Source organism: Chrysemys picta, chromosome 3 (genome assembly GCF_011386835.1).
Source record: "Chrysemys picta bellii isolate R12L10 chromosome 3, ASM1138683v2, whole genome shotgun sequence".
Lineage (NCBI taxonomy): Eukaryota > Metazoa > Chordata > Testudines > Emydidae > Chrysemys > Chrysemys picta.
In genome coordinates, this window is record NC_088793.1 from 28,937,394 (window position 1) to 28,958,015 (window position 20,622).

A 20,622-nucleotide genomic window follows, 5' to 3' on the forward strand; every position below is an offset into this window, starting at 1 on the left:
CATGTTTCAGAGTAGCAGCCGTGTTAGTCTGTATCCGCAAAAAGAAGAACAGGAGTACTTGTGGCACCTTAGAGTGTGTATATATATCTCCTCAATATATGTTCCATTCTATATGCATCCGAAGAAGTGGGCTGTAGTCCACGAAAGCTTATGCTCTAATAAATTTGTTAGTCTCTAAGGTGCCACAAGTACTCCTGTTCTTCTTTTTTCTTAACATGGTGTCACTAAGGACAAATACACATGTATGGACACACACACATGACCATGTACCATATTGGTACCTAGAGTATATATAATGTTAGGTAGCTGAATTCCAGGGTTTTTTCCTTACTACGAAGTGTCTGTCTGTGTCTCTCTCTCATGAAATGTTGAGAATTCAATAAGCGAGGCTATACTATCATCTGATAATTGATGATGATCAGGGCCGGCTCTAGGATTTTTGCCGCCCCAAGCAAAAACAATTTTGGCCGCTCCCCCGCCCCCCGTTTTTTTCTTACCCCACCCCCGGCCCCGCCTCAACTCCGCCCCTTCCCCAAATCCCCTGCCTCCTCCCCCCAGGCTCTCAAGTCTAGGAGGGAGGGAGGGAGAGGGAGAAGCAGCGAGTGCGCCGCGGCCACTCGGGGTCTCCCCCTCCCTCCCGGGTTTGAGAGCCTGGGAGGGAGGGCGAGCAGCGGCGTGCGAGCGGCAGCAGCGGAGGTGAGTTAGGGCGGCCGGGGCACATTTTTAGGGGCGGCATGGCCCGCGCCAGAATGCCGCCCCTAAAAATGTGCTGCCCCAAGCACCAGCTTGTTTTGCTGGTGCCTAGAGCCGGTCCTGATGATGATGTAACCTTTGGCCATTGGAGAAGGTTGATTTTTTTTTTTTTTTTCTTCAGCACCCCCACAATTAGATTATTGATTTTATGTGACTTTGCTTGGCAATCTTTTTGTTCCCTTTGCAGGCTATTCTAAAAGTTGGGAGGTATGCAGCCAATTAGGGCAATCAGAAGGCTACCACGACCTGAGTACTCGGCAGGAGCTCATGGCTTTTGCTCTGACACATTGCCCTCCAGGTGCCATAGAGTCACTGCTGGCAGCAAACAGTTCTTTGCAGACTCAGGTAGGATCTGTTTCTGTAAACTTTTCCTACATACGCTGTGAATACTTATTTTCTGAAATAGGGGTAACTATTTTGTGTGTCGTCCCCCCCCAGTCTTCCTACAATGTGTCTTATCAATTTTCTGTATTTTTTTTACCTTACATTTTATATCTGAACAGTTAAATATTGCTTTTATAATACATTTCCTATAATAAATAGATAAGAATGCAATTTCTTTTTTGGTATAACTAGTACTGTTGGATGGGTGCTATAGCCTCAGAGGTTTCTAAAATGCAGCATTGTCTGGCATATTGTTGACAGAATACTCTGTTCCAACTCTGTAGTACATTTGATTGGGATGTACAAATGCGTAATTCTTCTCTGTCAGTTCTTCAGCTTCTATAAGGATTTTGTGCATTGTACACAGCCTCATTTGTACACAGTCTCTTTAAATGCCCACTGCCTGTTCCAATGTTTTCTGCAGGTTCTGCCAAACATACAGTGAAATCCTGGCTCAATTGAAATAAATAACAAAATTCCCATTAACTTCAGTGAGGCCATGATTTCACCCAGAATGGTTTTAATTATTTATAATGAGGATTTAAGTCCTGATCCTGCTATTAGCTCTTCACAGGATCAGGGCCCTAAATATCAATTTCATTATGTATGTAAAATCTGTAACTATCAGATATCTCATTATATGTATTTGAGAAGACTACTAATGTATGTATTTGAGAAGATTAGCATAAATGCTTTGCAGTGGTTGAGTAAGTTGAGTAAGTCAAAAAGTTTAATTTCCATTGAGGTTGACCCTAGTTTTGCCAGTGTGCACAGAGTTTTTCTGAATTGTTTCATATAGGGTACATTAGGGGAAATTGAATTTTGTATTCTGAAAAGTAACTTCTTACAAATTACATTGTATAGATTCCATTTATTCATCTGTCCCCGTTCCATACTGTCTTGCAGTCAACAGAAGGGCTTAAGCTGGATCTCCCTTGTTAAAAAAAAACCAGAGGGGAAGCCAACGGGACATTCTCTGTGAAGGCTCAGAGACTCTGGAATTTGTATCCCTCTAAAATCTGAAATAATCCAAAATCGGTAATCTTCCAGGAACAGTGCAAAAGTAGGGATTGGATAGGGTTATTGGAGAGGGCTGTGGGTCTGCTGTGGGTTTTTTGTAGGTGGCTGACTGGCTGGCAGAGTTCCTGTTTGAATGATCATTTCTATGCTGCTAATTATTATTATTATGTATTATTATTATTAATGTGTTATGGTGCATAGAGCCTTGCATAAGTGTCATTTTATTATTGTAGACTAAATTAATTAAACATAGTAATTTATTAATAGTAATTCATATTGGGCTCCAAAGTCCCACTCAAAATTGTGCTGGTGCAGTACAATAACACAGGAAGGCATTGTATTTGTTCTTAAGAGCTAAGAATGTAAAAAATAGGGGAAAAAAAACCCAGGTACAACACAAAAGTAATGTGGCTAGGCTGATTACAAGCACATCTCATTTTTCTTTCTGAAAATTGTTTGTATATTTGTCTTATTTATATTACAAGAATGTATTTTTAAGTGTTTTGGAGGGTGGCAGCACATGATTGAAATTGGGGAGAGAAAGTGATTGTTGAAGTAGGAGAAAAAGTAAGTAAAAGAAAGGGTAGAAGCATGATCGGTTGAGGGAGAGTTTGTTCAGCTGAAGGGTGCAGAGGGAAGGATCAGAGTAAAGGGGATCAGCAACTAATAGAAATACTGCAAATCATGGGTGAATGTGGTGGAAAGTTTGTCTGCCAGTAACTTCCATACTAAGGCCAACCCACGTACATACTTTCTTAACTGTATTACCATGGGTGGCCCCATTGATTAGTGGGACTTGCCACAGTAGTGAAGAGAAGCACAAGTATATACATTTGCAAGATTGGGGCCTGAATATTTAGTTTATAAGTAAAACAGTGCTATCCACCTGGAATTGGAACTTATTTCAAACTATTTTTAGATAATATACAAACCAGATAATAATCCTATTCACTCTTCCCATTACTGCAGTAGCTCTACATTACCAAGAAGAATGAAAAGCAGTAAAAACTTCTGTCAATACAGTGAATATATGAGGTAGATCTGTTGAGTAAGAAGATGCCATTTTCATGTAGTTACTTTCTTTAAAAAAAACAGCAGCAAAAACAGTACTTCATGGAAAATGCACATACAGTACTGAGAGAAGGTGGTTTTGTGTAGACATTTATGTCAGTGGTTCAGCAGGATGCCATGATTATTTTTTTTATTCTCCTGGAAGTTTTACCACCTGAGGTCCTTGTTTTCTCGTGACACTAGGTAGCTTGAATAATTGTGTATTATTAGTTTGCATGATAGCAGAAATAATGTATACCCCTTCTTTTCAGATTCTTTATCAAGCAGTGAATTACCAGTTACGCCCTTCAGAAGGAGGGGAGAATATAAATATCCCAGGACCTTCTTCGCTGGTCACTGAGGAGACTCCTCAGGTAAGTTTTAAAGTGAGAGTGTAAAATGACTACCATTGCATTCTGTTTTATCCTGTATCATAAGGAGAAACAGATTTCAAAGATTTCACCTAGTACAGCGTAGAGAACTTGAGATATTTTTCTGCTTTAGGCTTTGTGCTTAGCACTATCAAATAACCTAAGGAAACAACCAATAGATGATTTGTAATGAAGTTTTCTTGCTAATATATACTCCAAATGTGGTCTTGTCCAGTGGGGTCTCAGCACTGTAAACAAAATAATTGAGAACATAAATAAATACAAAGGCAGAAGAAGTGGAAGACAAGACAAAAACCTAACATAAAATAAAGGAATAATTATTAATGTTGATGCTAGCCTTGCAGTATGGCACATATCAACATTGGTAAACAAACCATATGATATTTGAATTTAGCCTTTTTTCTGTCTACATATTATTCACATATGGACATTTTATCTTTTACAAATTCATAATTTCTCAAACACTTTGTATGTACATACTTTCATAGGGTGTTTTTTTTTTATGAGGCTTGAAGGCACCATTATGATCATCTAGTCTGACCTCATGCTTAATGCAGGCTGTAGAATTTCACCAAGCCATTTGTGTATTAAGCCTGTAACATCTGGTTGATGTAGTATATATCTTTCAAAAATACACATTCAATCTTCATTTAAAGCCCTATAGTAAAGGAGAATGCTCTATGTTTTAGCTTATGTGTTGCTTGTAATCTATTAGTTTTGACTGTTTGATTCATTGGTGTAGTTTGTCACCTAAATAATGACATTATTTTTTTCCCTTCTAATTGGATGACTGAAGGTTTCTAAACAGGGTAAAAAGCAACAAAGAGTCCTGTGGCACCTTATAGACTAACAGATGTATTGGAGCATAAGCTTTCGTGGGTGAATTTTGGGGGGAGCAGCAATATAAAATCACAACGTTTTTTTTCCACTCCTGGTCTTTCAAGATTATTTGTAGAGACTGTAGACTCCAACCTCTCTACTTAGTACTATTAGTACTAAAGGATTTTAAGTTGTCGCTCTTACTTAAGAGTCAGTGAGTTCTTACCGTTGTTATATGGGATCATTTATATTTGCTTAAATATTTGATGTCATGTTTTTTTGTAGATCATAATCTGTTGAGGTTTACTATGATTTAAGCTTTTGCACTTAATTCCTTTTCTCTAAATGACATTTTTATGTGTTAACCTCCTTTTTCACTTTTCATGCTTACAGCTTCAACATAACTTCAATAATAGCACATAGAATGTGAGCACCTGGTCTCCTATGATGAAGGAATAGGAACCACCTAAATAGCAAGGAAGTGAAAATGCCTTTGTTAGAGTTTTTTTGGAGAGCTGGGAGTTAGAAGTTTGGTTAATCTCCTTCTTTTGGAAGAATAGGTTTTTGCTAACTTGGATTTCATTGGTTTTCCGTTTCATACAGTATATTGGTAATAGTCTTATTAAAAAAAAAGTAAAGAGAAAAGTCTGTAGTTCAGATTCTACTGTCTAAGGCTTATTCAGGCAAAATCCAATTGATTTAAGAGATCAGCCCATGTATATGTGGGTATGTATCAACTATATATTTGTTGGGGAGACCATCGGGTGGGGGGGAGGGTTTACCATTGATTGCTAAAACATATTAGCTAGGGTTGCCAGGTGTCTGGTTTTCAACTGGAATGCCCGGTCGAAAAGGGATCTGGTGGCTCCGGTCAGTGCACACCCCCAGCTGGAGCCCCAACCCCCTGCTCTTAGCCCAGTGAAAATGAGAGAGTGAGCAAGGGTGGGGGGAGAGCGAGTGACTCAGGGAAGGGAATGGAGTGAGAGGGGCCTTGGAAAAAGGGCGGGGCAGAGGCAGGGTAAGGGTGTTCAGTTTTCTGCAATCAGAAAGTTGGCAACCCTAATATTAGCTAACACTATTTGATTTAACTAATATTATATGGATAAAGCTGATAAAACTAGTACTAGATGGGCATAGCTCCCTCAACACACCATGTTTCACTCTCTCTAGGGCTCCAATAAAAGATTTTTCACTTGTTTTGCTAATTTTAACTTTTTATCCTCCCACAGTGAATTGAAATGAGGAGGCCTAGGGTGTGTTGGGATGACACAGGTGGGAACATAACCATCTGGCTCCTCTGCAAACCCCATTGTTTAGACATTTTAAAATAGGACTAGACAAAGCATTAAAATAAATACTGTAGGGAACAATCCTTCACTGGCAGGAGGCTGGACTAGATCACCTAATTGGCCTAGTCAGTCTTCAGCTCATGTAATTCTTTGAAGAACTATGTTCAGGAGGGGAAAGGAATTCCTCTATAATGATTGCCTCTTTCTTATTAAGATCCTTTTCCCCTTCGCACTCTTGTTGTATGCTGTAATTACCTCAATTACTAATCTAGTGTTGCTCAAAGAAAAAAAATCTCAATGTGCAAATTAGGACCTTGATTCATGAAGAATATTTCAGAATATTATAGCTAACATTATTAGAGTATATAAGTATAGTGCTTAGTCACAAGATGCTGTGTTATGTGTTAACAGGAGAAATAATAACCACAGTAAATTATGCCTCATAAATGAGGGCTGACTTTATACTTAATCTGCTTAATATTTAAAACCTACATTACATCTGCTGTAAAAATGATTTTATTTATATATCTAAGTAATGTGAAAATGTAATTACTGTGCATAGCACTTTGGCACGAGAGAAACTTGCAATTTCAAGAATATTCGTACTGTCCTTGGAAACAAGGTGTTTATTGATATTGCGGAGGATGCATAATTTGAAAACATCCTTCTGTAAAAATTACAGATCTGCTTTTTGTATAAATGCTGTTTAAAGGACTCAAAGTTTCTACTAGTTGCAGTTTAGTATTCTCTTTTGCTAGAGTTAGTTATGCAACTTAGCCTATGCTTTAACCTGAAAATCTATTTAGATTTGAAAAATTGGCTACACCTGAGGTCTCGTATTAAAAACCACACTTCTTAGCTTGTGACATGCATTGTACTTACCCTTTTACTGAGCATCAAATACTTTTCAAATGAGCTACAAATGTATGCATTATGTTTAGTGAAAGGCTCATCTAATTGAACACATTTAATGAAGAATTTTTATATGTAGGGCCTGAGCAGTGATAATGTATGTTCTCAGTGATTTAGGTGGAAGTCAGAATTACATTTTTTCTGTACATGGAAATGCTTACTTAATGATAGTGTCATTAGTTAAGACAATGAAGAGCAAATTCTCATCTCACTTATACCTATGCAGATTCAGAGTTCAGTCCATTGAAGAATCTGGTTCTCAATGACATGACTTAGTAAATGTTGGTTGTAAATAGCTTCTAAGAGGAATATAGTACATTCTGGGATCTGAACTCCAGTATTTTATAGCTGATTAAAAAGTTACATGAATGCGTATTGTGTAAAATTTGTGTAGAAATATGCACAGCATTTTTTGGAAGAATTAATGGGTTAGCTCCTATATCGCAGAACCTGTGAGAGAGATTTTTTTTAATGTCTGTATGCTTAGAACTAGCAGGTAATCAGACTAATTTTCCCTCTGTTGATATTCACCCCTTCTTGTCAACTGTTGAGAATAGGCTACTTCCACCTTAACTGAATTGGAGTCGTTAGCACTGACCCCCCACTTGGTAAGGCAACTCTCATCTTTTCATGTGCTGTAATATATATACTGCTTACTGTATTTTTCACTCCATGTATCTGTTTAAGTGGGTTTTAGCCCACGAAAGCTTATGCCCAAATAAATGTTAGTCTCTAAGCTGCCACAAAAAGAACAGGAGTACTTGTGGCACCTTAGAGACTAACACATTTATTAGAGCATAAGCTTTCGTGGACTACAGCCCACTTCTTCGGATGCATATAGAGTGGAATAAATATTGAGGAGATATATATACACACATACAGAGAGCATAAACAGGTGGGAGTTGTCTTACCAACTCTGAGAGGCCAATTAAGTAAGAGAAAAAAAACTTTTGAAGTGATAATCAAGATAGCCAAGTACAGACAGTTTGATAAGAAGTGTGAGAATACTTACAAGGGGAGATAGATTCAATGTTTGTAATGGCTCAGCCATTCCCAGTCCTTATTCAATCCTGAGTTGATTGTGTCTAGTTTGCATATCAATTCCAGCTCAGCAGTCTCTCATTGGAGTCTGTTTTTGAAGTTTTTCTGTTGTAAGATAGCCACCCGCAGGTCTGACATTGAATGACCAGACAGGTTAAAGTGTTCTCCCACTGGTTTTTGAGTATTATGATTCCTGATGTCAGATTTGTGTCCATTAATTCTTTTGCGTAGAGACTGTCCGGTTTGGCCAATGTACATGGCAGAGGGGCATTGCTGGCACATGATGGCATATATCACATTGGTAGATGTGCAGGTAAACGAGCCCCTGATGGTATGGCTGATGTGATTAGGTCCTATGATGATGTCACTTGAATAGATATGTGGACAACGAGAGACATATTTTTCCCTTAGCAGCATCCATAGAGGGGGAGCACTGCTGCGACCCCTGGAGTGGCACCGACATATCGTGCCATAAAGGGGGCTGCGTTCTCTCCCCACCCTCAGTTCCTTCTTGCCGCTAGTGAAGGTAGTCGGAACTTGCTCCAGGTTAGCTTAGCTGCAGCGTCTCTAGCTTAGTGGTATCCAGTTTCACTGATTACTTCGCTTACTGAACTTTCTTTCGTGAGTGCCTGGCTCGGGGCATGCCCCCTGGCCCAGGCTTCAAGTTGTGCGACTCATGTCGCAACTCCATGCCCAGAAGCGATCCACACAATCAGTGTCTTCGCTGTCTGGGCGAGTCTCACATTAGTGACAAGTGCAAGATCTGCCACTCCTTTAAGCCCCGGACGAAGAAGAAGCGTGAGATCCGGCTCCGAGCTCTTTTAATGGAGTCGGCATTGGCCCTGGCACCGGTGCGTCGAGCCAACACCGCACCGGGCTCTGCGTCTTCGGCATGTGGCGAAGCGCCTCCGGTGCGCCGTTCCGAATCGGCACCCGGTACCGCATCCTTGGTGCGCAGCTAGGCGCTGTCGACGTCCCGGCACCACTCCCCAGCTAAGAAGCAAGGGAAGTCTCAGCGGCGCCAAGAGAAGGACGGGGTGCAGCCAGACCCGAGTTGGGCAGCCCGCGATCCCCATCGGGACGGAGACCTCCGACTCGAGTTGAGCGGAGTAGTCCAGTCCCGTCCGCGCGAGCCTCGCCGGAGGTACGCATGCCTTCAACGCCAGAGGCAGCGCGTGACATCTTGGCGCTTCCGGTGCTGGGAGCGCCGCCTCAGTTGGGCCCCCGGTCCCGTGGGAAGCCACCCTTGGGCGCCCATCAGCCCTCCCCGGAGGTCGAGGCACCGTCCCGGGTTGAGGTGCCGAGCAGAGCCCCAAGACGCACGTCGACGCCGCGTCTGGACTCTTCGACGAGCAGTTCCCACTCCTCCGCTCTTGGACGCCGTCGCGGAGGCGACGAGAGACGGCGCCGTTCCTCTTCCAGCTGCTCTGAGAGGAACAGGTCTCGACGCTGTCGGCACCGGTGCTCGTACTCAGGAGCCCACCATCGCAGAGGCCATGCCCTGAGCACGTCTCGAGAGTCCGCGGCACCGTGGCCACAGGTGCCACAGGGAGTCCAGAGACAGTTCCTCGGACATCTTCCTGACAACATCGTCCAGGTCGAAGTCTCAGGGTAGGAGCCGTCACAACAGAGACCGCTCCAGTTGTTCCCACAGCACCGTGCGCTCTTCCAGGACTTCGGCTTCAGTACGCAGCCATCTCTCCCTGCATCTTGGGCCACACTGCGCCGCAAAAACAACCAGTCCTGCTGCCCTATGCACCTCCGTTCCAGGCCATGCCCTGGCAGGGACAATGGTGCCAGTGGGCACCGTGGCCTCAGGCCCCTGCGCAGCCAGGACCTCGCTCCGTGGCGGGAGCCTCTCAGGGCCGACCCGCATCGCCTCCCCGGCACCGGGATCAGGCCGTGGGCGCCGAACCCCCGGCACCGACTCCGGCACTGAACCCGGACATGGAGCCCATGATGCCGTTGGCCGCCGAAGGCACTGCACCGTCCACCTCTTCGGCACAGGGCCATTTGGTTGTGGTACCGCCTCCCTCTTCCCAAGAGGACTTTAAAGCACATCAAGAGCTGCTTCGGAGGGTGGCAGCCAACCTCGAGCTCTGGGCAAGAAGATGGAGGAGTCCTCCAATACTCTCTTCAATGTCCTCGCCTCCTCGGTACTGGGGCGTGTGGCGCTCCCTTTCCACCAAGGAGTCGCCAATATCACCATTGGCCTTTGGCAGACCCCGGCCTCTCTTGGGCCTATTTCTAAGAAGGCTGAGAGGAAGTACTTCGTCCCCGCGAGGGGTCTCGAGTACCTTTACACCCACCCAGCTCCAAACTCCCTGGTGGTAGAGTCGGTCCACCACCACGAGCGGAATGGTCAGCCTGCACCCACGCCAAAGGACAGAGATACCTTTGGAAAAAAGGTTTATTCGTCAGCGAGTTTCCAGCTCAGAGTGGCCAATCATCAGGCGCTTCTGAGCTGATACGAGTTTAATCTCTGGGGATCCCTCCCCAAGTTTGAGCCCCTCATTCCTGACAAGGATGCGAAGGAGTTCCGGGCGCTGATTGAGGAGGGTGCGACTGCCGCCAAAGCAGCTGTCCAGGTGGCTTCGGATGCGGCAGACACAGCCGTTCGTTCGATGGCTTCCACGGTCTCCATGTGACGGGCGTCATGGCTCTCACTTTTGGGACTGTCGTCAGAATCCTAGTCCATAGTGCAGGACCTGCCGTTTGATGGCAAGGCCCTTTTCGCTGACCAGACAGACACCCGTCTGCACGGGATGAAGGACTCCCACACCACCCTGCAGATGCTAGGCCTCTACGTCCCGCCTGCCAAGGACAAGCCCAGGCCTCAGCCCTCTGCTCCGCAAGCTAGGGGCAGATATGAACCCCCACCTAAGCGGCAGAGGGATCAAAGGCGCTGGTCCCAACGCCAATCCCGCTCGGCCCCATGGCTTGGGGCCTCGAAGGCCAAACGGCCGGGAAAACGGCGTTTTTGACTCGTTGAGGGGGGTCACCGGGCCTGTTGCCAGTGTACCCCCCCACCCAGTTAATAAAGTTACCTTTTCTAAACCGTTTATTGGACTTCCGACTGCAGTGGTCCCATATAATGTCAGACCAATGGGTCCTCAGCACCATCTCCCAAGGGTACAGGCTGCAGTTTGTTTCAACCCCTCCCAACTGTCCCCCGTCCGGGCAGCCGGACGGGGCCCCAGAGCATGCCCTCCTTCTCGGCCGGGAGGTAGAGGTCCTTCTCTCTCTGGGAGCGGTGGAAAGGGTACCACGGGAATACTAGAGCAGGGGCTTTTACTCCAGGTATTTCCTCATCCCCAAAGCGAAGGGCCATCCTCAACCTGCGGAATCTCAACCAGTTTCTGGTGCGTTGCAAATTCCGCATGGTGTCCCTGGCCTGTTTTATTCCATCTCTAGACCAGGGGGATTGGTTTACGGCGCTGGACCTCCAGGATGCGTACTTTCACATCCACATTTTTGAGGGTCACAGGCGCTTCCTCCTTTTCCTGGTGGGTCAGGACCATTTCCAATTTACGGTCGTCCCCTATGGCCTTTCTACTGCCCCCAGGGTATTTACAAAATGTATGGCGGTGGTGGCAGCCCACCTCAGAAAAGGGCTGCAGATCTTCCCCTACCTCGACGACTGGCTGCTCAAGGGCCGGTCTCGCACTCTGGTGCAGCAGCAGACGAGCTTCCTGCTAGACACCTGCGGGGCTCTAGGCCTACTGGTAAACGAGGAGAAATCCACGTTAATTCCGGTTCAGCACATAAGGGCGCTGTTAGATTCCTGGGTAGCCATGGCCTCCTTCCCACGGGACAGATTCGAGATGCTCAAAGCGCTCATCTTGGTCACAGGCTTTCCAGTAACCACGGCACGGGTGTGCCTCCAAATCCTGGGCCACATGGCAGCTTGCACCTATGTGGTGAGATATGCCAGACTTCGGATGCGGCCCCTTCAGCTCTGGCTGGCCTCCCGGTATTCCCAGGCCAGGGACGGCCTGGACAAGGTGGTCACGGTGCCGCCCAAGGTGGTGGCAGACCTCCAATGGTGGTCCCTCCCGAGCAACATGCTTCAGGGTATTCCCTTCCAATAGCCCCCTCCCTCACTAGATCTAGTGTCGGACGCCTCGGACCTGGGCTGAGGAGCCCACGTGGGGGATTTCAGGACCCAGGGTATGTGGTCACCAGAGGAACTAACCCTGCACATAAATGTCAGGGAGCTCAGGGCCGTACGCCTGGCGTGCGTGGCATTTCGGCAGCACATACAAGGGAGGGTGGTCAGAGTCCTCACGGACAACACGACCGCCATGTATTACATCACCAAACAGAGGGGCACGCGTTCCTGGGCCTTATGCCAGGAAGCCCAGCTCTTGTGGGAGTTCTGTATAGCCCACAATATACTTCTGCGGGCTTTTTACCTGCCCGGCAAGAGCAACACCCTCGCGGACTTCCTGAGCAGGGTATTCTCCCGACTGCACGAGTGGTCCCTGCACAAGGAGGTGGCCAGGTGGATCTTCCTACAGTGTGGTGCTCCCCAGGTAGACCTTTTCGCCACCTCCCAGAATCGACAGTGTCCTCGATTCTGCTCCAGAGCGGGAGAGGGCGACGGGGCACTATCGGATGCGTTCCTGCTCCCATGGTCGGGGCCCCTGTTGTACGCCTTCCCGCCCTTCCCTTTAATAGACAGGGTCCTACAGAAGGTGAAGTCAGATGGGGCGAGGATTATCCTCATAGCCCTGGATTGGGCCCGGCAGCATTGGTACGGGTCCCTGCTGCAACTCTTAGCGGCCCCTCCTCGCAGGCTGCCGCTATGCCCGGACCTCCTCTCCCAGGAGGAAGGTCGTCTCCTCCATCCCAACTTAGCCGCGCTCCACCTGACAGCGTGGCTGCTTCATGGTTAAATGAGGAGGAAGGGAGGTGTTCTGAGGATGTAAGAAGGGTCCTGCTGGAAAGTAGGAAACCCTGCATGCGGCGAACCTCCCTGGCTAAGTGGTATAGGTTCTCTATGTGGGCGAGGGATAGAGGTTCCTCTCCCTCTTCCGCGTCTATCCAGCTTGTCCTCAATTACCTCCTGTCCCTTAGGACCCAAGGCCTGGTGCCCTCCTCCATCAGGGTGCACCTGGCGGCCATTTCGGCTTTCCGTCTGTGTTTTCACATCACATGATAGCCTGGTTTCTGAAAGGGTTAGATCAGGCATTCCCTTACGCCAGACCCCCGCTCTGGGACCTAAACCTGAGCCTCACAGGGCCTCCCTTTGAGCTGTTAGCCACGTGTTCGTGGTCCCACCTGTCCTGGAAGGTGGCGTTCTTAGTGGCTATCACCGCAGCCCACCGGGTCTCCAAGCTCAGGGCCCTGATCTCTAAACCGCCATATACGGTCTTTCATAAGGACAAGGTTCAGCTCTGCCCTCACCCTGCCTTTTTGCCGAAGGTAGTCTCGGCTTTCCACATGGATCAGGATATTTTCCTCCAGATCCTTTGTCCTAAGCCCCATTCCTCTAATGAGGAACGCCGCCTGCACATGTTAGACGTGCGCAGAGCACTGGCCTTTTACTTAGACAGAACCAGGCCATTTAGGAAGTCCCCCCAGCTTTTTATTGCTTCGTCAGAACGCATGAGGGGGCGACCACTCTCTACCCAGCGGATCTCCCACTGGATCACCTCATGCATTCACACCTGTTACGACCTAGCAGGGGTTCCCCCGCCTCCTATTGTCAAGGCCCATTCGACAAGAGCCCAGGCCTCGTCAGCGGCCTACGTGGCTCATGTCCCTATTCAGGACATCTGTAGGGTTGCTACGTGGTCCTCTGTCCACACTTTTTCATCACACTATGCAATCGTCTCCCAAGTAAGGGATGACACCGGGTTTGGTAGGGTGGTGCTTCGCCCAGGTAACCCTTGAATCTTTACACTTAAACTCCTACCCGCCTCCATCAGGGATAGCTTCGAGTCATCTATAGTGGAATACACACGAGCAATCACTCGAAGAAGAAAGGACAGTTACCTGTTCCGTAACTGGCGTTTTTCGAGATGTGTTGTTTAGGTGTATTCCACGTCCCGCCCTCCTTCCCCTCTGTCGGAGTTGTCTGGCAAGAAGGAACTGAGGGTGGGGGGAGCACGCAGACCCCTTTATGGCATGATATATCAGTGCCACTCCAGGGGTCGCAGTGGTGCTCCCCCTCTATGGATACTGCTAAGGGAAAAACTTCCGGCACCGGTGCACGTGGCGAGCATGCACACCTATAGCGGAATACACCTGAGCAACACATCTCGAAGAATGCCAGTTACGGAACAGGTAGCTGTCCTTTCCTGACTCAAAGAGTTTATAATCTAAGGACCAAATCTGTGGCAAACTAACCACCTTCACGTTCTACAGCAGTCAATGGGCATTGAAGGTGCTCAACATCCTGCAGATTGGATCTTTATCTAATCCATCTGTGGGTTTTCTATAGCACTCATGTCCATGCTCTCAAAGTGGAGCACAGGTTAATTCAATCTTAGTTCCAAAATTCATAGTGGATGTCATAGAGGCTCTATCTTATAGGAAGTTCTGTTGGGGTACATGTTTAGGGATAAAAATTCTTCCTGTTACAGAGAGCTTTACTTTGAACAAAAAAAGAGGATCCTGCAGTATATTATAAAAATTATTAGACTTTGATTCCAAATGGAACAACACAGCTAACTAAGCCAAGGACAAAACACACGAAAGCTACAATTTAAAACATTCCACAGCCAAACTACCTTGGCCTGGAATGCTTTATCTCTGGCTCTCACAAGCTTTGTCCTGGCTTTAGTGAAGTGTATTGTTCTAGGAAAGGATTGGGAGCATGGTGGAGGTATCTGAAATCTGACTGGGTCATTTTAATCATTAAAAATTGCTTAGGGATTTTTTTTTCCTCCTATAAAATTCAAATCTACACAGTTTTCTTTGACTGCTATTGATAGCTATATATTTAAGTTTGTTAAATGGTAAATTATTTTACAAACAGTGAGTAGTTTGATACCCTGGGATGTAAAGTTCTCTGTAAGTTCAAAGTATTGTTTTCAAAATTATTGTCTCTAAAATATATATTAAAATACGACTTAACAAAGTCACTAGGGGAAACTAGGAATTGAAACTAAGGACTCCCAATATTCTGCTCAGATTGTTAGACTGTGCCTCTGATGTCTTCAAGAATTAACCTCATAAGTGCCCCAGTTCAGGAAAACATTTAAGAACGTTCCTATTCAGCCAGTCACTTAAGCATATGAATTCAGTGTGGATTTAGGCACATGCTTAAGGCCTTAGCTGAATAGGCATGGTCTTCTGAATTTGGCCAGGATTATATTTCTAGGACACAGTCTTTATTTTTGTTATTTTAAAACTTTCACTTTCTGATGGCCCAGACATTTTCACACAGTTTTTAAAAAAGTATTTAGTTCAAATTTAATTGAGAAGTTGGTTAGTTGTTTCTTGCTCTTATTTTCTTAGAAACTTGCATTAATTGGTCAAGTTTCATGAAGCATCCTCTTGGAAATAGTATAATGCCTTACAAAAGAAGAAACTAATTTTCTCTCTCTCTCTCTCTTTTTTTTTTTTTAACTTTCAAAAGAGGTACTATTTTTCTTTAAACACAATCTAAATAAATCCTATTGCCATTTATTTTTCAGGAAGAGTAAAGATTCTGGCATATTTCGCTCAGCATGCAGTCACTTTCATCTGGTCAAGTGGGAATTGAAATTTACAATTGATTGTTCAGAGGTTGGCAGGAGGTCCCCTCTTTAGATCATCTTATTACTGTTAATAATCAGGGAGTGCTCACTTTTACAGGTTTTGTTGCAGGCAGAATGTTGTTGATGTCTTTTTAATGACAATGATAGATTTGGTGATAAGTGTCTTCCTTATTTTTGTACATTTAAAAAAAAATCTAAAATAATGGGATGTGTCAGACTAGGACAAAGTAAAAATAATTTGCTGTTCTCAGTTAATCTTTTAGAACTGCTAAGAGAAGACAATCCTTTTAAAATGGACTTCATAAAACAGCCATATAATAATACCTGAAAAATGTTGTCACATGATCTCCTAAGTAGATGATCTCTTAACTATTTCACCCACAATTTTGTGACTGCAGCTCTGATAGCTAGATATTCAATTGCTACCATTTGTGGGCACAGAATTGCAACTGAAAAATTAAAGAAAATCCAATTCCCATGGTGGAAATTGGTCCCTAAACTGGGGGAAAAAGTCTATTATGTCACCTTGATTATCAGTTTGTCAGTTTGAAGTATACAGTACTACATTAAAGGTGCTAGAGAATAAAGTAGATTAGAGGTGAAATCCTTCCCCATTGAAGTATTAACTTCAGTGGGGCAAGATTTCACCTAAGTCATTTTAGCCACCAGTCCCTGTTTAGTGTGTAAAATTCTGTCTCAAGTTGTTGAGCTGAAAACTGGTAGTTCATATCCTCCTGCCAGTGTAACTGTAGAAAAGTGATTTTCTTTTGATTCAGTATCTTATGTGAGGAAATTAACCATTATAACTTACTGGCTATTAAAACATCAACAATATGTATGTATATAAGTGAGTGTATTTTAAATATTACCCTACTGTACATTTGTGTGATTATCGTCAATGGAATATAATTACATAATTTACAGCATACTGAAATCTGTTTGTTTTAATATGTAAGCTGTGTAAAACATGGAAAGAATTGTCACAGACCTCTCGGGAGTGTAACTATTAGTGACACAGAAATCACTGCAGATGTATCAGGTATTAATTTAAACCCTTTATTTGAGGTAGGCCTGACCCAGCAACCCAAATTTGCAAAACCCAGACCCTAAATTTTGAAAGACCTGACCTGAACCTGCCTTTATTGAGTTTGAATCCAGGTGTCTGCCGAAACATGTGTCTGTGTGGGAAGGGTGGGAAATCACAATAGGCAGAAATCTCACAAGATCTGTTTGCAGCCTGTGAGAATTGCTATATTTGGTTAATGTGTCACAAAGCACCAGAATTTCAGAATCTATGAACATACACCTCTATCCCGATATAACGCGACCCGATATAACACAAATTCGGATATAACGCGGTAAAGCAGTGCTCCGGGGGGGCGGGGCTGCGCACTCCGGTGGATTAAAGAAAGTTCGATATAACGCGGTTTCACCTATAATGTGGTAAGATTTTTTGGCTCCTGAGGACAGCATTATATCGAGGTAGAGATGTACATACAGGTGCCGTATTTTCACATCAGTGCAGGTCACACAGACCCACAACAACAAATGGAGGAGCTGGAGAGAACCCTATTTTGGGAAGCTCTGATATGAAAGATTAAAGTTTTTCACCAGAAAAGGGTCTAAAGACAAGAGTTCCCTGCTGAGAATCTGGGTGACTTAGTTGTGCTCTTTGGAAATCCACATAATCCTGGCTTTGTATGTTAAGACTGTTCATAAAATGTTGAAGAATCAATCCAGTGGCCAGTATGCCCAACCTCCCCTTTTCTATAAACTTCAGTATATCAGCAGAACAGTGGGACTAGTTAAGCAAAATAACCTTCAAAAATGTAAATGGCTGGTGTCCACAATATCATGAGATTAGAATTTAATGAGAAAAAGAATGTTCTACTAATCAAGAAATCAGCTATGAGATTAAAAAAGTGCAACATTGTAACTCTGCTTGTGTTTAGCTTGCTGCTAAATGAGACTGCTAATTGAAATAACTTATTAACCAAACTGTTATCAGTATGTCTTGATGCCATTGTGTGTTTATTATAGACATTTGGCTTTATTAACTCATGGTGGTGATAATGCTGAGGTTATTTCTAACGTTTGTTGTTGTGTGTTGCATACACTCACAGGAAGAAATCAGCATTCCTTCTAGCCAGTCTGCTGACTTGTTGTATTGGACCACCGCTAAAACCATGAAAGTTCTGTCTAATACAACTACAACGACAAAAGCCATGCTGCATGCAGTCAGTGATGGACAATGGTGGAAGAGGTCATTAACTTATCTTCGGCCATTACATGTAAGAAGTCACTAAAATCTCTCCTACTGACTATGGTCTCATGAATGGATAAACGTATAGGCTATATTCCTTCACAAAAAACTGCTAGTCCTGCTTCTGGAACCACTGGTAGTCACATTGACATCAAGGGGCCATGGATGAGTTTTAATGTTTTCTTATATTTTGTTAGTCTTTCTTTTCCAAAATGAATAATACACATTCTTGTTTTGTTTGTTTGTTTGCTTGTTAGCATTAGCTTTTCTCATCAAAGAAGAGCAACAGGCCAATGCTAGTAAAATTTCAGGGTGTTTGGGGTGGGAGCTATAAGCAGTTGAAGCACCATTAAAGCAAAGTGTCACACTTTCTATTAACATTTAGAAAATCTCTTTACCTTCCTATTCGTTTCAGGTCCTATTCTTCACTTTTCTTTCCATATATATGTGCATTTTCACTAGTCTTTTTTTTATGGTGTCTGTGATTCTCTGACTACTTTTGCTAACTTTTCTTTGTTTTTAATAATTGATGAATAGATGAAACATGGCTCCTTATCTTGTAGTTTGTCATATGTAGTTAGCATACTCCTCTATTAAGCCCTATTGACTTCAGTGGAGTTCTGCATGGGTTCCATGCATGGAGTTCATTGCAGGATCTCCTTCCATCTGAATATAGCACTGCTTAATGGACTTTAAAGCAAGATTTCATTATTACTAGGTGTCACGCTATCTGGAATGGCTCACGACCATGAGTGCATATCTCAGGGCAGACTGTCACAAAACAGGCAGATACCCCAAACTGATGGCAAAATGTAATTATAGAACACAACAAGCCAGTGACAAATGTGAACTCCTGGATTACTATGCAAGTCTTATCATGGGGGGTGGGAGGGCACACACATTACCCTTAGACTAGAGAGTCTATCTTGCCACCCAGGCAAACTGGACTTTGTGATAAAAGGTCACTTATACCCCAAATCACATCACATTTAGGTTGCTTCCAGTCCAAGAGACCAGTCACTTACCCTAAATCTTACACCAAAAACGATATGGGGAGCCAATGATATAGTAAACTAACTAAAGGTTTATTAGCTAAGAAAAGGAAATGAGAGTTATTGAGAGATTAAAACAGGTAAAATATGTGTACCGGTGAGTCACACTTTGCAGTTCCAAATGGCGACAGTGATGTAATAAATTGCCAGTTTCCCAAGTCTTTTCAGGGTACTCAGATTGTCTCTGAGGATCTCCACTTTGCATCTGGTACACTTCCCTGTAAGAATCCAAGCAGTCCAGAGATGAAGGATCTTTCCTTGAATCCATATGTATAGCCTCTGAAAACAAACTGACAGTGTCCCTGCCTGGGTAGGCTTTTCCTTTGATGACGGAGAGTGAAGAATGAATTTTGAGTCTTTGACCTCCGATCATCACACGCAATGACCACTGGCTTTGAAATTAGCACTTTTCTGTTAAAGTTCTTCATTTGCATGCCATAAGGCTTCTTTCTCATTTGATGGGTTATTAGTTACAGGGGTATACACAATGTAAATGTTTGCTACTACTTTATAAGGGGATACGTATAAGTAAAAACAATGCATGTAACATCTCATAAGTTTTCATGAAGTTTAAACTCCAAATACACTCTTATGCAATTAACAATCACTTTGATCTATACTAGTACACAAATGAATTGGCCTGGGTCTCTGACATGAGCTGGCACCTGGTCGACTAGCACCACACCGGGCTTAATTCTGCTTATTCCTTTCAGGGCCAAGAATTTGGAGATGTATTAAAAAGCAGTTCTGGAGCCAATGCTGCAGTGGAAAAGCAGAGCTGTCATCCCTTTTATGAATCTCTCATTGTTGATCCCTATGTTGCAGAAGTAAGTTTGAGATGCATTAAGAGTTAAAATACACTTCTAGAAGCATTGAAAGAAGACTGTGCACTTGTTTGAGGAGCTCAAAACTATGGGTGACCTTGTAACTTTCCCCCACCTCAGCGAGAGAGATATTGGCTGGTGCTAAACTTGGTGATAACTGCTTCACACCCCAATCTGTTAGCAACCACAGACAAACTTCTTGGGATTATGCCGGCCCTTACTGTACCTTGCAGGTAACATTTAGTGCACCCCAGTTCCCAAGCCCCCTGGAAGAGCGTTCCCATGTGGTATCCAGCACCTGTCACTGGAACCTCACAGTAATTACCAAGTCTGCTGTCTCCAAAGAAACAGTGTATACACCAGCTTGTTTGATTCAACTAAGAATTCATATTTTGCTTACTATTACAGTACAGAAATCTACTCATGATAAAACAAAGAAGTTTATTAGCAAAGATAGAGTTTTAACTCATATTGACTAAAGATAGTAGAATCAGAATTGATTACAAATAAAACAAAAGTATAACATGCTTTTAAGAGACTAAACATAACTAGCAAGCTACAGTTCTTTGTCTAAAGCAGTTTTCTCACCCTCAAAGCCCTTTTGCACAATTCACTGATTCAAATCAGGATCCAGATTTTTCATAAATCACTCCCCTCTGCCATTAGTGTTCCTCAGTGAAATGGATCACCAAGGGTTCCCTTTCATCCTCCTCATAGTCCAGAAAAAAACTTTTGAAATGTATCCCTTTGAAGTGTACCCCCAGACAAAATTCTTCTTCCCTGCTATTTGTTCTTTTGTGTGCTGATGCCATATTGTCTTTCTTATTCCTGTGTTGACTTAACATGCAAATGAAGCTTGCTTGGTGTTGATTTACACAATGTGTGCTTTACATAGGAGAGCTAGGCAGACAGGTAAATCAACATTCATTTGTTTTGGAAATTTTTCATTATCTACACTGTCTGTTTACATTTCACAATGCTTATCATAACCAGTATGATAGGTTTCATTTGACATATTAAGTCAACAGGATAAAGCAAGTTAACAGGAGAATTATTAGGTTTTCTATTGCTGCATAAGATCTCTATCTAGAATTTTAAAAAAGGAACTAAATTA

At 43.8% G+C, this 20,622-nt stretch overlaps 1 protein-coding gene across 6 annotated transcripts in view; it reads left to right on the forward strand.

Annotated features, from left to right (window-relative positions):
- The window catches only part of NBAS (NBAS subunit of NRZ tethering complex), a 383,144-nt gene that overhangs the window by 162,096 nt on the left and 200,426 nt on the right, over window positions 1–20,622 (forward strand). For all 6 annotated transcript variants that reach the window (XR_010599418.1, XM_005293091.5, XM_065587676.1 and 3 more), the window contains exons 34-37: window positions 941–1,098; window positions 3,480–3,581; window positions 17,493–17,660; window positions 19,398–19,511. Coding sequence is in view for 5 of the 6 variants with exons in the window: in XM_005293091.5 (XP_005293148.2) it covers window positions 941–1,098; window positions 3,480–3,581; window positions 17,493–17,660; window positions 19,398–19,511 (542 nt within the window). In the remaining variant the exon portion in view is untranslated. The remainder of the gene's footprint in view (window positions 1–940; window positions 1,099–3,479; window positions 3,582–17,492; window positions 17,661–19,397; window positions 19,512–20,622) is intronic.